Raw genomic sequence first — 24,221 nt, forward strand, 5'->3', positions numbered from 1 at the left:
CAGCCACGTCCAATGGGAGGGCATCATTGGGACAGAAAGGTTCTGCTGTCTAGTAGGAAAAAAAAAAGGAAGGAAGGAAGGAAGGAAGGAAGGAAGGAAGGAAGGAAGGAAGGAAGGAAGGAAGGAAGGAAGGAAGGAAGGAAGGAAGAAATGAACCACACTCCTTGATAGTCACACTTGCATTGGATATTTTTTAAAAAATACAACACTCACATTTGGTTCTTGTACGAATTCTAATTAGGAATTACATTCAGAATGATAGCACTTGTAGTGATCATGTTCTGAAGACTATAACAGCTTCTTCGCCACGGGAGGGGTACAGAGGGGCAGCTGTTTACCTGAACATATTCTTAAATAAGTGACTACTACCACTCTACGTTGCCTAGGCGTAGCTGTTCACAGGTTACTGACCGCACGTTCACGTTCCAGACTTCCTTGGCCAATACAGACCAACACCACGAGGGAGCCCTCACCCTCACAGTCTCAGGGTGAATTGGGAAAGGGCCGGTTAAATGAGGAAACAGGCCACTCCTTGGTAAACGTTTGCAGTTTTCTTTCCCAATACATCTTCTTTTTATTGAGAACTTCCATTTTTATCCTGTGTTCCTCCTCTGCCATCTCACACTCCCGCTCTATCTGCTGGATTTTGGCCACATGCACCTCATTCATTTGTATCAGCTGCAGTTGTAAGATGGACATTTGTTGATGGTGTTCTTCCTCATGCATCTTTTTTAAAGCACCTTCCTGAGAGGTTTTGCTCCTGTAGTTTTTATTGGCTGTTATTCTGACAGCTGAACACGAGGGTTCAGGTTGAGAGGTCCCCTCACACACTGGAAAATGTATGAACTCTTTCTCATCATCGCACAGTTCTCTATTTGAAACAGCAAATGATTCTGAAAAACAGTAGCAGAAAACATATGTTCAAGGATTTTACAGGCAGAGAGTAAATCATCCTATTTCAAAGTCAGGGTCCCCCCAGTACAGGATGCATCTGAAACAGCACCTGCTTTGGCCTGCGTGAACACACGTACCCTTGCCACACCTGACTTTTTAAAAACCCATTAATCCAAAGCAATTTTTTTTTTCTTAAGAAGTAGTGATAAGTTGTTTCATCATGTCATTTCTAGGAACTGCAGACTGTGGGAACAGTGTCAGAGACTGAGCTTAATCAAGAACCGATGATCTTGTTATGCGGATACGTTCTAACCTGAAATGTGTACAACTCCAAAAGAGCAGACAGGCACAGTACAAGGCCAGCAGTGGCTTTTGAGCTTAAGTTCTCCCTCAGTCTGACCTCCTCTGCTCACTTTCTCATCCAGCCATGAACGCATATTCCAAGTCCACAAGTCATTGCTCTATTTCCTGGGTAGTTATCTCATAAAATGTTCCTTCTTGCAAAATGAGCCTCTCCTCCCTGGCTTAGCTTCCTTCGACCTATATCTGGCAGCTACCTGTAACTCTGCCGCCTGAGGGTAAATATTCAGATCCAAAGACCCTGGTCAATGTCCCGCTTAGGTAGCCTCTCCCAAGCACTTGACACACTTTTTGAAATGTTTTCTCCTTCTATTAGCTCCTGAACCAACACCCTCTTCTAAATTTTCTACAGCATCCTCGCCGACTGCTTCCTCTCTAGTCTCCTTGTGGGACTCAAGACTCTGGCTCCACCCCACCTCTAACCTTTTAATACACCCCCGAGGCTCTTCTCTTTGGTGGTTTTCAATCTACCCTAAGTAATGCTTATAATCTGGTTCTAACCTTCCTTTGTCTTCTTGTCTTACTCTTCAAAATACCCTGCGCACCCTTCAATTATCACAAACCACGCACATTCTCAAAGGCCATGCTTTTCTTCACTGTTCTGATTCACGGTTCCTTCAACCTGAAGTTGGACGATCTGCCCCCCCCCCAACTCACTCCAACACACACTTACTCCATTCTCCCTTTTCCAACCTCCCTCCCCACCCCAACTTCTACATCCCTCGGGATCAATGCCACCTGCTCTGAGAACCCGAGCTCTCTCCCACTTCCCTACACTTACTCCTCTGTTACAGCACTGAACACACGGGGTGGGGCTAAAGGAGGTTTATGTTGTTAATAACACCATAATTACTACAGACTAATACAAGAATAAAGTCTGTGTTTTGCAGACCCTGTACTAGTATTATTTTGGCACCATGCTTTATTCATGTCTTTTATCATTGAGGCCAATGACTTTACCTGGTACACAGTGGGTATCTGGTTACTGTCTGAAGCCTTGAACAAAAGGGGGGGAAAGCATATGATACAGAATGATGCCATTTTCGCTGGTGCCACGTTGGCACCGCTATTTTTTTATAGGGCAGTGACATTAGTGTGAATTAGGGAGTTTCAGTGAGGCAACCACTAACCCATGGAGTTTTCCCAAGGCTTTCTTGGGAAGTTTGACACTTCCAATAATGAGAATTGTCTCCTTGGAGAAAAATACTGTGTATTCACAAGAGTTGATTACATTATTATGGCCACTCCGTTATTCCAGAAGATGGGATGCTGTGCATGCTAATGGCTAGTGGGAGAAACCTAACCCATAATAGTCTGTTAGTAAAAGGAAATGGCTACTGTATAAATAATTTCACTCCAAGGTGTTGGGTAACAAGCATAACTAGTCCCTAATTAAGGTGAAAGAAAAGGTAAACATTTTACTTTTGAAAGAGAAGGTTAAAAAGAGTACTTCTAGGTGGCTGGTGTTGCTCATTGGTTGAGTGTCGGCCTATGAACAAGGCAGTCACTAGCAATTTGATTCCCAGTCAGCACACATGCCCGGGTCCGGGCTTGAACCCCAATGGGGAGCATGCAGGAGGCAGCCAATCACTGATTCTCTCTCCTCATTGATGTTTCTATCTCTCTCTCCCTCACCCTTCTTCTCTGAAATCCATATATATATTTTTTTAAAGGAATATTTCTGTATCATCCAGAGATAATGAAAATGTCTCCCTAGGAATCTTTCCCAAGTCCAATGGCCCCGGCCTCCACCAGATGCCCTTCCCTCATGCTGGCACTGCCTCCGGAGCCTATGTCTGGCAGAGCACTTGTTAAAGCTGAAGGTTTAACTAGAATAGTTTGAACAAAGAGACTAGCTTTTATTCATCTTCATAAAGAAGCCAGCACAGGGCCCAATACACTGCTGGGCCCATAAGAAATGTGTGGGGGATGAACTGGCTCCAGCACAGCACAGCTAGGTGGAAAGAGCCGAGGCTCAGGACAAAGCAATGGGACACACTTCACACTAAGAATAGGTCCCTCAGATAAGAGCATCAACTGTGAAGAGGATTACCTCATCCGTTTCCTTTCTAGTCTTAGATCTGAAAGTACCTTCTTTGAAGACTGGGCACAGATGTTTTTTGGTACCTTTCGCCTCTCTTCTCTTTGATTTCATTCCAGAGGATACTCCTGAGTTTATGCCCTCACAATCACTCCTCTCTCCCAATATCTAAATGCTCATTTTTATTGCAACAATTCTAGGCTTTAGGGAGGTAATGATGATGATGATGATGATGATGACGATGATGATGACAACGATGATGATGACGACGATGACAGCAGCTACTATTTTCAGGCATTATGCTACTGTTTTACAGGCATTACCTCATTTAATCCTTACAACAACCCAGTGAAGGAGGTATTATTACGGAACATCAAACACAACATCCACAGTGGCTAGTTGAAAGAACCAGGATTCCAATCCAGGTCTTCACCATTCCAAACTCCAAGGTCAACTAGCACAACACCTAGCCTCTCAGTACTTCATGTGCTCAGCTGATCACTTTCGTATCTTAAAATGCAGCCTCCACACTGTATTCACTACAAAATTACCTATTATTAAGAAATGTAGATGTATATTCCAAATTTTGATCTCCAAATTTCTCTCTAGAGCTGTGAACATGAAAGACAGTATGTTCATGTCTGGGAGCACAGAAATGACTGTGTGTAACAACAATCCTTTTTTTTAGTGTAAATGTGTGCTAACATACATATTTTAAAGAAAAAAGAAAGCCAGGCCTCTTGAGAAAACTCTAGCAGGAGCGGGAGCCTAAAACTAGAGAAGCCTGATGAAGTAGTTAATTAACTCTCACACAAATATTAGCTCCCATGAATGGAAGCTAGTGTTCAGATGGGGAGAATCTTTTCTTAATTGGAAAAAAGACCACCCTGGGAATGGCAAACACATACCATGTAATCTCTCTCCCAGGTAAAACAAAGCCACTCGAAGCAGAAAACAACTCAATCTTGTGCAAAATGGATATGAAGGCCTAAGGGCTTTCCTGGGACCAGAGAACACAGTCAAGGGAGCGTTCTTTCATTTGGGCAACTCGAGTAAATTTCATACCAGCAGGAAAAGCCTACTATGGCAGTAAAAGAATGGGAAGGAAACTGTGCTCAGGCCAGACACCAGCTCTTCTCAACACAACAAAGGAAACAGGACTGACTGGGAGAATCCTATCTAATAGGATGGTAATATGCAAATTAACCATCACTCCGTCACAAATATGGCGGTGCCTATAGCCACAAGATGGCGGCACCCAGTCCTCTCAGTCCCACTGGAATCCCCCAATCCTGGGGGGAGGGGGAAGCGGCCGCTAGGAGTAGGCAGTGTGAGCAGCCTGGCAGAATTGCTTGCATTCTGAGCCTGGCCACAGATGGGCCTCTGGGCAGCGGGCACAGAGCAGAGAGCTACTGGTGCACAGATTTGTGCGCAGGGCTACTAGTGAATAAATAAAAGGTGATAGATGCACAATATGCAATATTATGCATCAACTAAGAAAACAAATTAGACTGACATGTTGCAATGGGAATGGATCTTAAAAACATTATTCTAAGAGGAAAATGTCAATAAAATGGTATTTATAGCACAATCACTAATCTATTTAAATGAGAAAAAATATGTGCACAAAAGAGTAATGCATGCTTTCAAGAACATGTGAGAGGACACACAATCACATCAGAATGATGAAGGGATAGGAGAAGAAAAGGAAAGTGCTGAATGGTGAGTAAGTATATAAGTAACACAAAAAGTGGGCTTTTCCCAGACCAGCGATGCCGGTGTGCCATGAGTGGCCATATAATCCAGTCCCCTATTCTTGAGTTCTCACCCCAGAAGAACAAAGTTGGATTAAATAGTGATAATACTGGAATTCATTAAGGAATGTTTTTGTGTTAATTACAGCTTTGAGTACCCATGTCTGCATTATTCAAATATAGCTATATAATAAATAATGGTCTATGAAATTATAAGTTCTCTTAAAGATATCTAAAAACTATCTGAAATTTTAGTTTGCTTAAATATATTTGACATTTGTCATCCTACCTCCTGACCACTTCCAGCAAATTTTGTGGTTTCCCTTAGTTTGTTCTGCAAACATGTTCCCCAAAGATAATCTCACTTATCTGAACATGGAAGATAAGTATCAAAGCCAAATTATCAAATATAAATTTACAGAATACAAAGTGTTTTAACATATTTAAGGGGAGAATGCGGGGTTTTTGAAAATACATTCTTAGGTGTTAAACTTACATTTTTAAATGACTGAGTTCAAATACAAATGTACATTCAAGAAAGTCCCATTGACAAGGTACAGTGATCAAGATGACAAAAGTGAAATTATCTCACACACAAAAAATTGCTGGAGGGAGGCCTCTAGTGGAATACTGTAAGGCTCCATCCTCGTTAATAAAGCCCCACAATTCTCTGAGTGCCCAATTCTGCAACAGGTATTCTGCAATGTGCTAGAGCAGTGCTGCCTTATAGAAATATAAGCTACATATGTGGTTTTAAATTCTCATACCACATTAAAGAAGTAAAAGGAGGTGAAACTAATTATAGTAAAATATTTTAAGTCCCACATTTCTAAAATATTATCATTTCAACATGTAATTGATATAAAAATTATTAGTAATAGGTTTTACATTCTTTTTTTTTATATACTAAGTCTTCAACATACAAGATGTATATTTATAGCATGTCTTAATTTGGTCTACACCCATTTCAAGGACTTACTGACCTCTTGTGACTTATAACTATTGTATTGGATAGCACAGTGTGAGGGATAAAGTAAAACACATACATATGCACGCGTGCACATACACACACTCCGTGTGTCAAAATACACGTGATGTAATGAGAGTCATAACCCTGCTGCATATTTTCAACCTTTTTCCCCACAAGGACCCAGAAGGAATGATTGACACGTTCAGCTTTCTTTCTATTTCGTAAAAGTAAATTAAATGTAAAAGGAATTGGGTAACACCAAAGCTGTTGTAATGTATAGAAAGAGTTCAATGACCTTATCTACTTGTGTTAACGGATTACTTTGGACACACTCCCCAACTAACAAAGCACCATGGTTCTGTACCATACTACAAATTTGACATGGAGACAGGAACAGGTAACATTTGCCTATATATATATATTTTTTTTTTAATATATATTTTATTGATTTTTTACAGAGAGGAAGGGAGAGAGATAGAGAGCTAGAAACGTCGATGAGAGAGAAACATCAATCAGCTGCCTCCTGCACACCCCCTACCGGGGATGTGCCCGCAATCAATGTACATGCCCTTGACCAGAATCGAACCTGGGACCTTTCAGTCCGCAGACTGATGCTCTACCACTGAGCCAAACCGGTTTCGGCAACATTTGCCTATATTTTAAGAATCACGAGCAAAAAGAGAAGTCTCATATGCCATATATGTACAAGCATCCAATTTAATATCAATCTCATTTACAAGTTGGTGTCTAGCAAATATCATGACAGGAAGGACACTGAGAGTCCATACCTATCCCCTTCTTGCTGGAAACCTATAAATAGTGTTTATGAATACATGAATTATATCATTTCCTCCAAAAAGAAAAACACTTAGGAACTTTCTAGATCCCACCCTAGAATTTGGAAATGGGGGGATGGGACTGTCCTCTTAGGACCACCCTTGAAATCACTACAGAATAATACAGATCAAAGACGTGCAAAGTGAACTAACAGCAGTCCTCACCAGCACCTTCCCAGGTAACATCTCCCAGGGAACATAAACAACTTGAAAAGTAGCCCTGCTATTCACCTCCTTCCCTCCCACCCCAGCACCAGTCCCTTCACTGCCTCCAAGGCCAGCAAGATGGAGAGTAGCTGGCTGAAGCTACAAACATCTCCAAAACAAGGACACTGCCTGTCAGCAGTGGGCTGCATCCCGACAGAAGCAGCAACGAGAAGGGGCCAGAGAGCGGGCAGGTGTCCGCATAAACACTGTTTGCTGGAAGGCTCTGTGGCTTAGGACTCAAGAATCAAAATCCAGACACAGGGCTCCTGCACTAGAAAATGAGGCATGATGCGCATGACATTAACCACCGTGCTTGCCCAGCTGGCTCCCTGGACTTAACCTTGGTCAGATGATCAGCGAGCAAACTTCTTTTTAAATATATTTTTTACTGATTTCAGAGAGGAACGGAGAGAGGGATGGAACATCAACGATTAGAGAGAATCATTGATCAGATGCCTCCTACAGGGGAATGAGCCCACAACCCAGGCATGTGCCCTTGACCGGAATTGAACCTGGGACCCTTCACTCTGCAGGCCAACGCTCTATCCACTGAGCCAGTAGGGCAGCAAGCAAACTTTTGATTGCAACTTAAGTTCCCAGGGTAATCTGTCTGAGGGGTTGGGAGTGCTAATCAAAATGTGTTAATTCAGTTCACTTGGTTATTATCTTTTTCAACCTACATGGATAACACTGTGACTTTTAATTTCTCATCCTGCCAGCCACAGATCAGATGTCCCTGTTGCAAGGTCTTTAGTGCACCTTGTGAGCAGCCTTCTGATCGTCCCGGAAATTATTAAGCGTGTCTTGTGCAAAGTACAATGAACCTTCATATAAACTAGCCATTCTTATCTTAAAAGAGGCATTATTATTGCATTCTCTCACCCTCTTCTTGCCTGGAGACATTTCAATAGACCCTTAATTCCAGCCTTTTAAAGCTATGACATGCTATCACTACTTCCTTGATTATATGACATCTTTTCCTTCCTGAAGAACTCTATATAACATACTTATCTTTTCAACGAAAGTATATTAAAAAGAAAATAATTTCCCCCAGAATTCCTCAAGTTACCAGGAGTGCCGCAAACCAAAACTGCAGATCACAATATAATAGTGGGTGGAAATGCTGTGTGTGTGTTTTTAAGCATATATATATATTTTTTAAATATTTTTTTATTGATTTCAGAGAGGAAGGAAGAGGGAGAGGGAGATAGAAACATCCATGATGAGAGAAAATAATTCACTGGCTGCCTCCTGCAAGTCCCCCACTGGGGATTGAGCCCACAATCTGGGCATGAACCCTTGACCGGAATAGAGCCTGGGAACTTTCAGTTCGCAGGCCGTCGTTCTATCCACTGAGCCAAACCAGCTAGGGCGGAAATGCTGTTTTTTAATCTGGGTGAATGCTAAGTGGGTATTTGCTCTATGAGTCTCACAACTTGTATTAAGTCTGAAATAGTTCACTCTTTTACTAGTAATGTGGCCTTTTGCATGGGTTAATGCAGTGCTTTGCACGTTATCAGTCCTCAAGAAACACTTCTTTGGGGGGCAGGGTGGGGGGGCGGGGGGAGAGACTGAATGAATGAAATAAACCTTCGAACAAATCCCCTTCATTATATTTGAGACAGGTTAAGATAAGCCACTAAAGTACTTCACTAATGACAACTATATTCCTGGAGCCCCTGCATTTTCCTTATTCTTAAGTAATAATAGCCAAAACCGGTTTGGCTCAATGGATAGAGCATCGGCTTGGGGACTGAAAGGTCCCAGGTTCGATTCTGGTCAAGGGCATGTACCTTGGTTGCGGGCATATCCCCAGTAGGGGGTGTGCAAGAGGCAGCTGATCGATGACTCTCTCTCATCGATGTTTCTAACTATCTCTATCTCTCTTCCTTCCTCTCTGTACAAAATCAATAAAATATATATATTTTTAAAAAAGTAATAATAGCGATAAGAGAGATAGTACTAGGATATACATAAGCAAGCACTTCTGTTTTTATGTACTATGTGACTTTGAATTGGGAAACTCAGGTTTGGTATGCAAGTTTCGTTTTTTTATGTTTTTTTTCTAAGTCCCCTAGAATTCGAGATTCTAAAATGCACACGGCGGACAGGTCCCCCGTGGGAACGTGCAAGCCGAGCTCAGGCCGTACCTTGGGCGGGGGCATCCGGGTGGTACTCGGGCTCTTCCTCGGGCGGGCTCTGCAGGAAGTAGAGCTGCTCGGGCAGCATGCTGGTGATCTTCTCCTTCCCCAGGACGTGGCTGCTCAGGAGCGGGCTGACGCTCCGTTTCACCTTCTCCCTCCTTTCGTGGGCCATAATCTTTTTCGTCCGAGCCTTGATGTTCTCCCAGCACTTCTTCAGCTGCTTGAAATCGCGCAGGGACACGCTGGGCTGGGAGTTGTACTCGTGGGCCAGCGCCTGCCAGGTCCGCTGCTTGAGGGCAATAGTCCGCGCATCGCTCTTCTTACATTCCAGCACATACTTGTACTTTTCGACCAGCGCAAGCAGGATGCTCTTTTCCAGCTCCGAGAAGTATTTGGCAGGTTTTATGATTTCGTTGTTTTGCATCTTCCACTCTATTGCTCCTGGCCGTCGTCAGCGATCCTGGAAAGGGAAGGAGGAGGCGATTATTACGAATGCCAGGAATGAAAATGTCAGCAAATCACTGAAAGCTAATCCCTGCTCTGATCTCCTTGCCCAAAACACAGCACTCCTTTCTTTTATGCTAACGTTGACCTAGGACAGTCTGGGGAAAACAGAAGTTTACTCGGAGTGGGGTTTTACTTCACAGATGTTCGAGTAGGTCCCGTATGGGAGGTCTTGGCCATTCTGAGAATATCAGCAGAAAAATACAAGTTGGACATCCTTCATGGAACTTCAATGTGGAATTCTAGTCTGTTAATGTATCTATTCCTGCATCCTGTGAGGTCACTCATTACTTCCCGAATTGAGAATGTTAGGCAGCTTTTCAACTAGACAGCTTTCTCAAAGTTTTTGTCACAGCTGAAGACTGAGCCACTGTGTAACCAAATATAAGAGATTTTTAAAAAAATATATTTTATTGATTTTTTTTTTTTACAGAGAGGAAGAGAGAGGGATAGAGCGTTGGAAGCATCAATGAGAAAGAATCATCGATCAGCTGCCTCCTGCACACCCCCCATTGGGGATGTGCCCGCAACCAAAGCACATGCCCCCCAACCGGAATCAAACCCGGGACCCTTCGGTCCGCAGGCCGACGCTCTATCCACTGAGCCAAACCAGTTTTGACAAATATAAGAGATCTTGTAAACACTATCAAGATTTCAGAACCATCAAGAAATCACCCGAAACACCTGACATTTCCATCACTATGTCTATGACCGTGGTGGATGCAGCCACGCTCCTAGAGGAACCTCAGGTTCTTTATCTTTAAAATGAGGGCTTGGAGTCTGTGACCCTTGAGGTCTAAAGCCGTGTTTTAAAGTGTGCAATCCTATGTAAATAATTTATATCATTCCAGAGGTGAAAGGGCCCCGGCACTTAGAGATTGAGCCCAATACCTCTCTTTTCTTTCCTTCTTTTTTCTTTTTTTTCTGGACATTTCATACAAATGGAATCATACACTATGAGGTCTTTCGTGACTGGCTTCTTTCACTTAGCACAGTGATTTTCAACCTTTTTCATTCAGGCTCCTTCTCCCCCAAAGACCCAAAATTAATTTTTTTTTGCCTTCATCAATATTCCTGCTTCCTGAAAATCAGCGTTTCCCCAAACTGAAATTTATTAACACACATCTCCTGCATCTCTTTAGTATCATCTCTCTCCATCAAAATGTTTATGACTAATTTTACTTTCTATAGTTTTTATGAAGAAATCAGTAAAGTTTACTGGATGTTCTTAAACAGCTCCCAGAGCAGATTCTGATCTGATCCCCCATCCCTACTTCTCTGCCCCAAGATGTCAAAATGCCTTCTTTTCCTCATGCACCTACACTTTTTTGTGTGTTTTTTTAAAATATATTTTTATTGATTTTAGAGAGGAAGGGAGAGGGAGAGATAGAAACATCAATGATGATAGAATCACTGATAGGCTGCTTTCCTGCAAGCCCCCACTAGGGACTGAGCTCACAACCTAGGCATGTACCCCTGACTGGAGTCAAACCCAGGACCCTTCAGTCCGCAGGCTGACGCTCTATCCACTGAGCCAAGCAAGCTAGGGCTCATACTTTTTAAGAATCATGTTATAAGGATTGAGACTCTGATTCACAAATGAAAAAGTTATTGTTCCCTATTGTGTTCTATTATATGTCATGTTATTTATGTTTTTATAAATATATGACATATATATATTTATAAATATTTATATTCTATATATATATATACATTTTTCTTTATTTCTTCAAGATAAGACCCTAGGGGAGGAATGGTTGCCACAAAAGATGCAAACATTGAAGACTTTGGTTACATCACCATCTGTCCTCCAGAAATGGAGTACCGACTTACATTCCTACTATTAACACACGAGCATGTCTGTTTCCACACTTCATTTACTCTTGCTGTTAAGATTTTTAAAAAATCGGTGTCAACTGTGGAGGTGAAAAGCGTCACTTCATTGATTAATGACATATGAATTCCAGTTCTGAGGCAAATGAGCCTCACACTCTGAACAAAGTCCCTGTTCTACTTGGTGGAATTCAAACTACAAGCAATTTAATTCTTCCTCACAATGTGTGCAGTACCGCTAGCTGCCACCAGGTGGCGGCGGGCTCATGGGGGGAGTCTAAATTCACAAAAGATCTTGCCCTAAGGGTGGCCAGTTGAGCCTCTAATAAACTGCAATAACAGCAGATAACTTTTATTGAACCTTACAAGGTGAGTTAGGCCCTACACTGAGTGTTTAATATGCAGTATATCATGTAATCCTCCCCCAAATAGCTCCTGAGAGCATCGTTTGTTACATTATAACCTTTTCTGTTAAAAAACAAAACAACAACAACTTTATTAAAGTACCAGAAGAAATGGTACAACTGCTCTCAAAAGCAAATGCTGAGAATTGCCAACACCTGGGGACCATTAATAGCCTGTTAACTAAGCTGTTATTTAATCACTAGCTAAGTAAATCCAGAGTTACCAATTTACTTTGCTTAATTTTGTAGAACAGCAGGCCTCCGGGGGCCACGTGGTTGCAGTCTGCAGGGCTATAAAGGGATTCTGGTGGGAGCCAGTGTACCCCAAAAGCCCCTATGGATTCCCAGCAACCTCGGAAGTAGGCTGTTTATCCCCACGCACCAATTGTATTTCCCAGATCGGAAAAGTGAGGCTCGGTGACTAGCTGGTAGTCACACAAATAGTAAGAAGAAGAACCAGGATTCCAACTCACGTCTTACTCCAAATGTCCTTACCGCCCTGTGCTCTGCTTAGCTTTCTCCTTTCAGACGTAGTGACAACTTCTAGTGCCTTTGCTCAAATTGCATGTCAAATTGCGGAACGATCTAATTGTCATCAGAGAAAGGTCCCGAGGAAGAGCAACTTTAGGGGAAGCTGTGCCTGCTTCTGTCTGGCTCCATTTGGTGGCTCTTCCTCTCCTCTCTCCATCTATCACCTCACCCCTCTATGTCTCAAACCTGGGGCCCTGAGCCCCTCACTCCCACCCCCACCCAGGTGTACCTCTCTCACTCCAACCCAAGCTCTGAAATAATGTCTGTTGTTGATCTGGTAAGAATGGATGTTTGAAAAATAACTGTAGATATAATATGGAGCTTTAAAATGGTCGACCCCTCAAGGAGATGCTGGCATTCTGCTTGAGCATCTGACTGACGGTCCTAAGTAAACAAGCACTTCCCAAAAGAGATCTCCAGCCGAAGCTTATCCATAGAAACTTTGAGGCTAGAAAGCACCTTCTAGATTACAACTGCTCGGCAATGTCCACAATGGGTGATAGATGACAACATAACAGTCCTTCCCTGCTGTGTCTGCTTTTATGAGAGAGAGACGGGCATCACTTGTGCCCCAAATCTGCTCAGTTCAGATCATCTTTTCTGTCTGCGTTTCTGCTAGACAGAGTGCTACCCATCCCCACGGGTGGCTATAGTACAAGTCGAATGACCCTCGTACAGTGGGCCTTCAGCAAACATGAAATGAATGACTACATTCTGATATGGGCGTAATATGGCCCACTAGGCACAAGGTGAGTATCACGCATGATAAAACTGTCAGTACACTAAAAGCTGCATTAAAATAAAAATGATAAAACAAAATAGCAAAGTCCAAATGCAATAGCAGTTCCCTGTGGGCTGGGCAAAGACCCGTAGACAGGACGAAATAAAAGAACGCAATCCCAATGTGACAAAAGAACAAAGAGGAAAGAATCAGCACAATTCCTGAAACACTAAACCACCAGAAGACTGTAATTAGTACATTTAATATCCACCTCATACAAAAATGCATCAAACATTTGTAAACCGCCCCCCCCCCCCCCCGCAAAAAAAAAATTCATATGTTGAAGCCCTAGCCCCCATCCATGGTGGCTGTATTTGGAGACTGGCCTCTGGTTAAATGGGGTCTTAAGGCTGGTTGGAGATTAGTGCTCTGATGAGCAGAGACAACCCAGGGCTCAGTAAGTGGGCATGTGAGCACACAGAGAGGTGCCAGGCTCTCCAAGCCCAAAGAGGTCTCAGAAGAAAGTCTACCTTGCAAGAACCTTGATCATAGAGTTTCTAGTCTCCAGAATAGTGAGAAATACATTTCTGTTTTTTAAACCACCATGTCTGTGCTATTTTGTTATAGCAGCCCTACCTGAGCAATACCATATCTACTGATGTTTGAAGTCCCAAAATTCGAGCAAAGCCTAGAGAAAGTTGGCCAGATTTCACTTCCACTTCCCTTCCTGGAAAAGGGTGTTCTCTGAAATCAACGTTCAGAATGGGAACCAAGACTAAAGATCTGTGGCATCCAGACCTCGGACAGATGTGAGGTCATCGATTAACTACTGTATGTGTGTGTGTGTGTGTGTATATATATATATATATATATATATATATATATATATATATATATGATTTTTTTTTACAGAGATAAAGGGAGAGGCATAGAGAGTTAGAAACATCGATCAGCTGCCCCCTGCACACCCCCTACTGGGGTTGTGCCTGCAACCAAGGTACATACCCATGACCGGAATCGAACCTGGGACCTTTCAGTCCACAGGTCGACGCTCCATCCACTGAGCCAAACCAGTTAGGGCTGAACTACTGCTTTTAAAGTAAAGTGAATGAATTAAACCAAAAAAACTGGATGCAGAAAATCTGGGCTCAAATCCCGATTTTAGCATTCACCCAGCTGTGTGATTCTGGGCAAGTCAATTCGCTTGCAGTTCTTCATCTGTAAAATGAGACTCAGACCCCCTGCTCTGCCTTACTCTCTGCACAGATGCCCTGCCATGGGAGTAAAAAACAGCACAGACTAGAACTTAAAAAAAATGTAGTTCTTTCTGCCCCTCCCGTCCATGTTAAACTGCCGACAGGTGGGCAATTATCTTGAGTTTCATCTCAAGAGTAAACTGTCTTCCTCTTCTTCTCACCAGAAGGAGGAGACACAGAGAGGCATTTTTGTAGACACGATGAAATGTCAAAACACAAAATGCAATATCCAAAGAATGCTGGCAACACCGTAAGCTGTAGACTACGGGTGGCTTACAGTCGTGATTGCATGGCTGACAGGAACCACTGCTCCCCACCACTGCCCAGCATCATGAGAGAGTAACATATGGCAGATCGCTAGCCCAGGAAAAGATCAAAATTCAAAATCGCCAGTACAGTTTCCACTGAGTGAACCACTTTGGCACCATTGTAAAGTAAAAAAAATAAAATAAAATAAAATAATAAAAATAAAAAAATAAAAATAAATCATTGTGGACCATCTGTACACTGAAATACTTATTGACTCTTTTATTTCATAGATGCACAATTCAACAACTATGTCATGAATTCCTGCCAGAGGCTCAGGACCTTCCTCAAATATGTGGGAGACAAAGACAAGCTGAACCCTATAGCCTGGGAGGAGCACTGGCATGCATAAAGTGCTGGCTGAAATGACAGGCACAGCCGAAACCGGTTTGGCTCAGTGGATAGAGCGTCCATCTGCGGACTGAAGGGTCCCAGGTTCAATTCCAGTCAAGGGCATGAACCTTGGTTGCAGGCACATCCCCAGTAGGGGGTGTACAGGAGGCAGCTGGTTGAAATTTCTCTCTCATCAGTGTTTCTAGCTCTCTATCTCTCTCCCTTTCTCTCTGTAAATATATATATTTAAATAATAATAATAATAATAATAATAATAATAAAAATGACTGACACACTAAAACAGACATCATAATAGGGGACAGAGCAACTGGGCGTTCAGAGGAGGAAAGGAATTATTTGCCTTCCTCATGAACAAGTGGACATTTGAGCTAGATCTCATAAGAATGTATAAGATATGAACAGAGAGAGTTGACGGAGATCATTGAGATAAATAATTGCTAAGAAAGGACCTGGACTCTGATGGTGATAATGGAAAGAAAGAGGTGCACTCCAGAGGCTGTTTCAAAGCAAGAAGTGGCCGGGACACGTGTGTCCACACTAGTGTGAGAGATCAAGAGAAAGCAGAGGGAAAGAGGACACACGAGGATGAACTGAACATGTGCAGGCATCAGAGAGGGGACTGGACTGAGACTCCTGAAGATAGAGGAGATCCTAGCCCAGTGGTCGGCAAACTCATTAGTCAACAGAGCCAAATATCAACAGTGCAACGAATGAAATTTCTTCTGAGAGCCGAAAACCGACTTCTGCACATGGGCCACGGAGTTTCAGTCACACTGTACGTGCCCACCAGCACGTGGTATTTTGTGGAAGAATCACACTCAAGGGGCCAGAGATCCACACGTGGCTCGTGAGCCAGTTTGCCGACCATTGTCCTAGCCAATGCAGGCATAATACAACACAGCGGACTGTGGATGGGCTAGAGAACTGACAGGCTAGAGAACCCACAGGTTGAGAACCGCTAGCAGGGTCGCCTCAGACCATCGGAAAACACAGATATTTGCATTACGATTTATAACAGTTATGAAGTAGCAACGAAAATAATTTGATGGTGGGGGGGTCACCACAACATGAGGAACTGTATTAAAGGGTCGCGGCATTAGAGAGGTTGAGAACCCCTGGGCTAGAGGCAAGGCAGTGTGATAAGCAGGCACCTTACTCCAGGACTTGGGGGGGATCTAGAATTAGAACCATAATTCCTACTAGACTGGGTTGGCCTTAGAATTATCACTAGCACAGAGCAGGGCAAAGACTGAAAGAAGGAAAGTCTACAAATATAGCAGGTGGGCGGCAGGAAATGTGGCACCCAGACCCTGAGGGGAAGCCTGGCCACAGGTTACGGGTGATCAACTGGCCCTAAAGAGGTGAAAGGCTATTTCCGATCCTGGTCTACTGACTCTGTATGCTGACCACCTTTGTGGGGACCAACCTAGATCCTAGCATGCTAACACTGAAAAGGGACCCAGTCCAATGCTCTCACTTTACAGATGGGGAAACTGAGGCTCAGAGCAAAACAAGGGGCTTCCAGGGCCCTAGTGACAGAGGAGGGCCTGAATTCACTTGAACCCCTGCCCCCTCACTTCCCCTTAAAAGCCTTCCCCCGCCAGCCCAGCCGGCCAGCCCATTGAAAACTCGAGGGCACTGCTCTCAATCCCAAGTGCATTTTGTGAGGTGAGGCAAGTCCCTTTCCTCCCTGACTGCCAACTCCTCATCTCTGCGTTGTCAAGCTAGAGGAAGTGTTCTCTGAAGTCCGATCAATCGCTGGCCATCCCGTCCATGTCAGTGTTGCCGCAACATTGGTCTTTCTGCTACCTAATGTCCAAACCTATGCCTAACACGCATGGATGGTATTTTCTGATTATTTATGAGGCACGTGGAGTCACTAGCATGCAATGAAAGAGAACCCTGCAACAGAATGAAGTTATATATAGACCATATAAGGCCCATACCCAGCCTCTTCGGGTGAAATGTCTAAAGCAAGTGATCGGTTCTCTTGTTCATTCCTATCACCCTAGGTCACTGGTTGGAAAACCGCGGCTCGAGAGCCACATGCGGCTCTTTGGCCCCTTGAGTGTTCTAACGCCACTTCTTCAAAACAGACTCGCCCAGGCTGAAAACCGACTTCTGCGCATGGGCCACGAAGTTTCAATCGCACTGTACGTGCACACGTGGCATTTTGTGGAAGAGCCACACTCAAGGGGCCAAAGAGCCTCGCGTGGTTCGAGAGCCACAGTTTGCCAACCACGGCCCTAGGTCCCTGAAGAGGGCCTGGTGCACAGTAGGCACTCCATAAAGGCTTGTGGAGTAAAAGTTAAAGTTAACCCGCTTGCCACTTGCGATTTTTACAAGATGTTCTGCTATCTTAAATTTCTCCTTTTATAAAGGATTCATCAACAATAATTCCCTGGCTTCTTCTTGTAAATATTATTATTGTATGTCAAACTTTTTAAGAGCTCCACCACCACTCTGATGCCTTCACGATTTCACTTTTTCCAGAGGTAAGAGCAGTCAGACGTCCTCCAGGGCACACACCTGCTCTCACATGTTCACACCTGGCTCCCAGGAGGGCCACTCACCGATGCCCCCTCCCTCTCTCCCTCAGAGGGCTCTCCAGCCTGAAACCGAGGGCAGAACTGACTCCCTCTAATGGCTGCCTCGTCTTCCCCTTCACCACCCACTCTGGGCGGTCCTGCGACTGGGAAGTGTTTATGTTTTGCCATCTGTGTCTCCGTGTGGCTGTGAGCAGAACCAGCCTGTGTTAAAGGCGAGAGCCCCCACCTCCCGGGCCTCCACCCCCTCGGTCCCCTCTGCCAGCCAGATGACAGTTCTTGAAAGTTCTGACCTCTTCCTTCTCCTCCCCCACAGCTCCGGCCTAAGCCATCTCCCCACCCCCACCCCGGTTTCTCTGCAATTCCCTCAGAATCTTGATGAAAGTGTCGTCCCTGAAAAGCGTTTTTACAACACAGAGTCCCTGCGTAGGTAGGTGTTCCCGTTCCAGCCTGCGTCCGGTCTCCGAGGACTCTCTCTCTCTCTCTCTCTGCTACTCCCACCACTTCAGCAACAACCGTCAGCTCTCAGATCTCCAAAGGCTTACCTCTTACTGCAATACTCAGAATCACTCTGGCAGAAACCGGTTTGGCTCAGTGGATAGAGCGTCGGCCTGCGGACTGAAAGGTCCCGGGTTTGGGTCCGGTCAAGGGCATGTACCTTGGTTGCGGGCACATCCCTGGTAGGGGGTGTGTGGGAGGTAACTGGTCGATGTTTTTCTCTCATTGATGTGTCTAGCTCTCTATCCCTCTCCCTTCCTTTCTGAAAAAAAAAATCAATAAAAATATTTTAAGAAGAAGAAGAAGAAGAAGAATCATCACTCTGTACTGTGGTGTATCCATATCCTCAGAAGGTGAGTTTCTCAGGCTGGAACCACAACTCATTGGTATCTTCTGCACGCAGTAGGTCCTCAGTGTTCTCTCAAAGGGGCGTCAGCCGCATCCTCTCTCCTCAGCAACACACACATTTCCAGTTGTCTACCAGCAACTTCTATCTAATTATCCATGATGGGCATCCCAGAAAGTTCCCCTACTCCATGGCTTAAAAGTCATTCATTACGGCCCTACCCCCCAAACATCCTGATGTCTGATTTCAGCCACACCAATCTCGCTTCTCAAAGCAGAAACCGCAATGTGCTCCTTCACTAACATGTAACCAATCATCAAGCCCTTTGATGTGTTTCATCTGAACATATCCCTCTCCTCCCCCATTCTCACAGCCTATGTCTGAGGCCAGGTCCCAGGCTCCCACAAGGAGCTCCCAAACTCCCAGCCCCTCTTCCAACAGCGACCAAAGAGATCTTCCAAAAACACAGCGACGGTGCCGCAGTCCAGGGTGTCCACCTCTGACATCTCCCCACCGCCTCAGAGATACAGCCAAGCTCCCCACGTGACACGCAAGGCCTTTCCGCATCTGGCCCTGATGACGCTACCCCCTTCAGTCCACCGAGCTCCACCCTCTCCATAGACTTTTCAACCCAGCCAGACCCAACTCACCTGCATGCCCTTGAACCTGCTGTGTCTTCCTGTCTCCGAACACGGGCTTCCTCTGGCTGGAGTCCTTGACGCCAAGGACCACTGAGAAGAGCTCATGTTCATCCCTCAAGCTCCAACCCCTGTGTAACTCCTGTGACGCTTTCCTCAACTCATGCTCAAGCGGTTATGCTTATTTTATTTATAGCACCATCCTTCTAAGTCTGAGGCAGCTTACACACTATGCCCACACAACTGCACCAAGATTTTTTTTTTTTAAGAGACTATCAGGGCAAAGACAAGCGTTAAAAATAGATAGAATAAGGAAGTGGTCATCAAAACCTCTATCCTAAGGTCTCAACTTATCTTGTAGGAGGTGGATTAGCCCTGAGTCTTCTGTCCAGAATGAATTAGTGACTCCTCGGTGAGCTCACTGCCAGTGGTGTATGACTGCACAGAAGCACTTCCCATATTTTTTTTTATTTTTATTTTTTGTAAATTAATGTGTGTCCATTGCTCTCACTGGCCTGGGAAATTCCTAAGGGACTAGATAATGTCTGACTCATCTTTGTGTTCCTGGCGTGAAACATATGACTCAGCAAAGGATGGGTGCTCAGCAGACATTTGTTGCAGGAATGACACCATGGACAGGGAAAAGGTACTTGTTGAAGTCCCTACCAGAGAGTTATAAAAAGTTTTACTTTCATAAAAAAAATTACAGAGCCAGATTCATATTCTCCACTGCCTCTGTCCTAAGCAGCTGCTCTCTCCACTACACCTGCCGCGCCCTGTCTTCACCATCACCTGTACACAAGACCCTCTCCTTCAAGCCTGGGTTTAAACTCACCCGTCTCCAGCCCTGGCCGGTGTGGCTCAGTTGGTTGTGGGTTTGCTTCCCAGTCAGAGCACACACCCAGGTTGCAGGTTCGATATCCCAGTCAGGATGCATAAGGAGGGAGGCAACTAATCTATGCTTATCTCGCACATCAATATTTCTCTTTCTCTCTCTCTCTCTCTCTCTCTCTCTCTCTCTCTCCTCTCTCTCTCTATCTCTCTCTCTCTCTCTCTCTCTCTCTCTCTCTCTCTCACACACACACACACACTTACACAAATTAACAAAAATAAATAAACAAAACCACCCTCTCCAAGAAGCCTTTCCTGATCACTCAGTCCATTGCCTGAGTCCAACCCCGAACTCCCACAACACACAGGTAAGAAATGATCACAGCCAAACCGGTTTGGCTCAGTGGACAGAGCATCGGTCTGCGGACTGAAGGGTCCCAGGTTCGATTCTGGTCAAGGGCATGTACCTTGGTTGTGGGCACATCCCCGGTGGGGGGTGTGCATGAGGCAGCTGATCCATGTTTCTCTCTCATCGATGATTCTGACTCTCTATCCCTCTTCCTTCTTCTCTGTAAAAAATTACTGAAACATATTTTTTTTAAAAAAGAAGAAAAAGGCCGAAACCGGTTTGGCTCAGTGGATAGAGCATCGGCCTGCGGACTGAAAGGTCCCGGGTTCGATTCCGGTCAAGGGCACGTACCTTGGTTGCGGGCACATCCCCAGTAGGGAGTGTGCAAGAGGCAGCTGGTTGATGTTTCTCTCTCATCGACGTTTCTAACTCTCTATCCCTCTCAATTCCTCTCTGTGTAAAATCAATAAAATATATTTAAAAAAAAAAAAAAAAAGAAGAAAAAGAAATGATCACAAATCAGGATGGTTGAGGTGCCTCCTTGGGAGCTGAGAACTGAGCAGTCTGCTTGGGCCCTCAGCTCCTGCGTCTACTCCCTTCCCCAGGGTGCAGTACCTAGGCCTTCCACGCCTTTCTTTTGCTTCTTCGGGTATCCCCCTTCCAAACTGAACCCCACAATCTCATCTCCTCAGGCCCACTCTTCTCCAACCAGGTGGACCCGGTTCAAAGCACACTCCTTCATTACATCAATGAGGTCTCTGCAGTTTAAACCTGTCCTATCACACTTTGGGATTGGTGAGCCTCCCAAACTCTTCAAACACACGAACAGAATGTCAGGAGTCACCCGAGAAGGGACAATGACATCTTAGGGGGCCCAATCACTTGCTCTCAACCCATCTGGATATTTTTGGGGTGGCCTGGGAGTAAGAAGAGACCTGTGTTCTCATCCCTGCATCTCTCCCCACACCTGACCTCCCCTCCCCGGAAGCAGGATTCGGGTCTCTGAGGACAGGATGGAATCCTGGTCCAGAATGCTACTGGGATGTTGCACCCTGGTCCCTCCCTCTCTCCACCACCCACCCCTTCACTCTTTCTGGCCCCAAACACCCATAGCAGCCCTCACTCCTCACTCGGGTTCTCTGTTTTTGAATTACCATTCAACAATTTCCTTTTCACAACAACCCACTTTTCAGATATGCTGAAATGCACCTCTCTGACCCTGATATTATCTTACATCCAGTTTTTAATGTACTGCGAATCTACCCCTCCATCCTGCCACCACTCCCCTGATACTGCAGGAACAATTGTCATCTTAAATGTTACCCCACCTAAGAAACACCCAATCTTCTGAATCAGAATAGGGAGACCAAATTCCTCACTGTTTCCTACTCCTAAATAAAGATTATCCCTGCAACCTACAGCAGCCCTATCCCAGCGCCAGTGGGACCCTTAGATAACTCATGCCAACTGTTCGGTACCTAGGCCCCGGTGCACGGAAAGCGCTCGGATAGCTATGATCACTTACGTGCGTTAATTACGCACATCCTCCCCAATAGCGCCCGGGGGTAGGTGTGACATGACGCACTCCCCCCCTCCCCACCAAACCCCACCGGACCCCCGTTTACGAAAGCAGAGCCTGGGCTCGGCTCGGGGTCGGGGCGCTTTCCCAAGGTCAGGCGGGCAGCGGCGTGATGCTCGGCCCTCGGCCTCCAATGGAGGGACCCCTCCCACCCCCCAGCACACCTTTGGATGGGACGCAAGGGTCTTCCCGGAAACAAGCGGGAAAAGCAAGCTCAGCGCCCAGGACAGGGTGGGGGCCCCGGGATGGTAGATCCAGGCCCTGGGGATCATGAGTTCCTCCCCAGAGGCGCCAGGGCCCGGGTTCCAGCGTGCCGGACCCCGGGGGCGCCTCTGAACCCCCGAGCGAGGTGCGCGCCGCGGGCTTTGTGCGCCGCAGGCCAACCCAGGCTCCGGTCCCCGCGGGGCGCGCAGCGGCCGCCCGGCCTGCGGGGCAGGGGTGGCGGCGGCTCGGCCTCGAAGCCCGCCCTGCCCGCCCGCGGCCCCCGCACGCCCGGCCCGGCCTCCCGGGAGCCTCCTACCTGCAGCGGCGGCGCGGCCACCGGGGAGGGGCCGGCGAGGCGGGCGGCCTGGGCTCCTCTCGCGCTGGGCCGCGGGCTCGGAGCGCCGGGCGGACGGCGCGCCCCCGGCCGGCCAGGCCCCGCCGCGCGCGCCGCGGCCACAAAGCCCGGAGCCGCCGCCCCCCGCGGCCCCCGCCGCCCGCCCGCCCGCCGCGCCGGTGCGTCCGCGCCGGGAGGGGGCGCGCCTGGCCCCGCGCAGTCCGCCCCCACCTCCCCGCGCAGGGGCCGCCGGCCTCCCCGGGGCGCCGGGGCCCCCCACCACCTCCCCACCCTCTCTCCCCGGGCCGGCCTCCGTGCTGGTGGCGCCCCCGTTCCCACCTGCGCGGGGGAGCTCGGAAGGGCCCGAAAACGAGGTTTCATTTCCAGGAACAACAAAAGGACGCGTGTGTCACCGGGGATTTGGCGACCGCGAGCACGTGCAAGCCCCGATCTGAAACAGGCCCCCTTTCTGTGGGGACCCCCTGGTGCTGGGAACGGCCGAGCCTCCCCATGCTGGCTGCATCACGGAGGGGTGTGAGTGTGTGTGTGTGTGTTAATTTGTGGGGTGGTGTGTGTGTGTGTTAATCTGTGGGATGGATGTGTCTCCCCCTAGACTGTGAGCTCCCTAAGGCAGGGACTCCGAAACCTACGGAAATATGAATAGGAATGAGCTTTAGTTAATAATGTATCAGTGTTCCTCTTCCCATCCCGGAGTCTGGAAGGGAGGGGAAAAGGAAGAGGAGGGGAGGACAGGCTGACTGCAGGATGGACAACGAATTGGATAAAAATAATCATGATGATGATCATGATGATGATCGATCGTAATAACAAATGAATATTTGTAAAGTAATAATGCCAGCATTTGGTCATTACTTGTGACAAAGGTCCCATAATAACATGAGGTTAACAATAGGACCAACTGTGTGTGTATGGGGGGGGGGGGGGGGGGCGGGTAAGTGTCTGCGGGAATGCTTTACTTCAGTGTGACCTTGACAGTTTTAAGAAGAATTGAGTATTTTGTAGACTGTCCCTCAGTTCTTCTCAATGTTCGACTGGGCATTTGGGTTTGGGGGAGCTCGGTAGCTATTAGCATTTTTTTAAATCTGCAGTTCTAGGTAGCTAGAGAAATGCTACTTGCACCTATGGAAAGGGGGTATGAATTCTACTGAAGCATTATTTGGAAGAAAAAGGTTAAAACTTAACATCTATTCGTAGAGACATAGCCTGGGCTTTGGGCTTGTGGGGTGAATAGTGGGGACTAGACTTCTTTCCATTGCACAAGTGTTTGTCACCCATCCATTAATTCCAGAAATATGTTAGTAGCTACTATGTGCGGGGACCCACCTGGCATAAAGACTGTCTTCCCTGGGGTCCTCACTTGATAGATATTGGGTCGGCAACTAAGTAATTGCGGGTTTCACACATATATGGCTTCAGTTGAATTTTTAGGTTTGCAGACGTAGTACAAATGTAAAACACATTTTGTATTTGATAGTTGGCTATTCAGCTGTTAATCAGTAAAAAAAGTTTTTTGATCTGTTTTGTAGTTTTTGTTTGGCGTTCGTTGAAAAATGGAAAATCAAAAGGAACATTTTCGTCATATTTTGCTTTTTTATTTCTGCAAGGGAAAAACGCATCACAAGCTCATAAAAAGTTATGTGCTGTTTATGGTGACGAAGCCTTAAAAGAACGGCAGTGTCAAAATTGGTTTGCCAAATTTCGTTCTGGTGATTTTTCACTCAAAGATGAAAGACGCTCTGGTCGTCCAGTTGAAGTTGATG

The 24,221-nt window shown here is 45.9% G+C and overlaps 1 protein-coding gene across 3 annotated transcripts; it reads right to left on the reverse strand.

The window, feature by feature from the left end:
• Nucleotides 1-217: 217 nt before the first annotated feature.
• On the reverse strand, nt 218-22,555 carry MSANTD3 (Myb/SANT DNA binding domain containing 3). Of its 3 annotated transcripts, none has more exons than XM_084899762.1 (3): nt 22,423-22,555; nt 9,213-9,666; nt 218-893 (listed from the first exon to the last, which is right to left on the reverse strand). In XM_084899762.1, the coding sequence occupies exons 2-3, from the start codon at nt 9,628-9,630 to the stop codon at nt 484-486; spliced, it is 828 nt and encodes a 275-aa protein (XP_084755888.1). In that variant the 5' UTR covers nt 9,631-9,666; nt 22,423-22,555; the 3' UTR covers nt 218-483. The 3 variants fall into 3 exon arrangements, with proteins under 3 accessions (XP_084755888.1, XP_084755889.1, XP_084755890.1); XM_084899763.1 differs by lacking the exon at nt 22,423-22,555 and adding an exon at nt 22,067-22,173 and having other exon boundaries at nt 224-893; XM_084899764.1 differs by lacking the exon at nt 22,423-22,555 and adding an exon at nt 18,207-18,339 and having other exon boundaries at nt 224-893.
• Between the last annotated feature and the right edge of the window lie 1,666 nt (nt 22,556-24,221).

This window comes from Pipistrellus hanaki (assembly GCF_964339955.1).
Source record: "Pipistrellus hanaki genome assembly, chromosome: 11".
Lineage (NCBI taxonomy): Eukaryota > Metazoa > Chordata > Mammalia > Chiroptera > Vespertilionidae > Pipistrellus > Pipistrellus hanaki.

Excerpts from the sequence above, each read along its gene's own strand:
- MSANTD3 (XM_084899762.1), bottom strand. The coding sequence starts at position 9,630 with ATGCAAAACAACGAAATCATAAAACCTGCCAAATACTTCTCGGAGCTG. Across the intron at positions 894-9,212 it reads CCCGGATGCCCCCGCCCAAG|AATCATTTGCTGTTTCAAAT; the intron begins GTACGGCCTGAG and ends ACTGTTTTTCAG.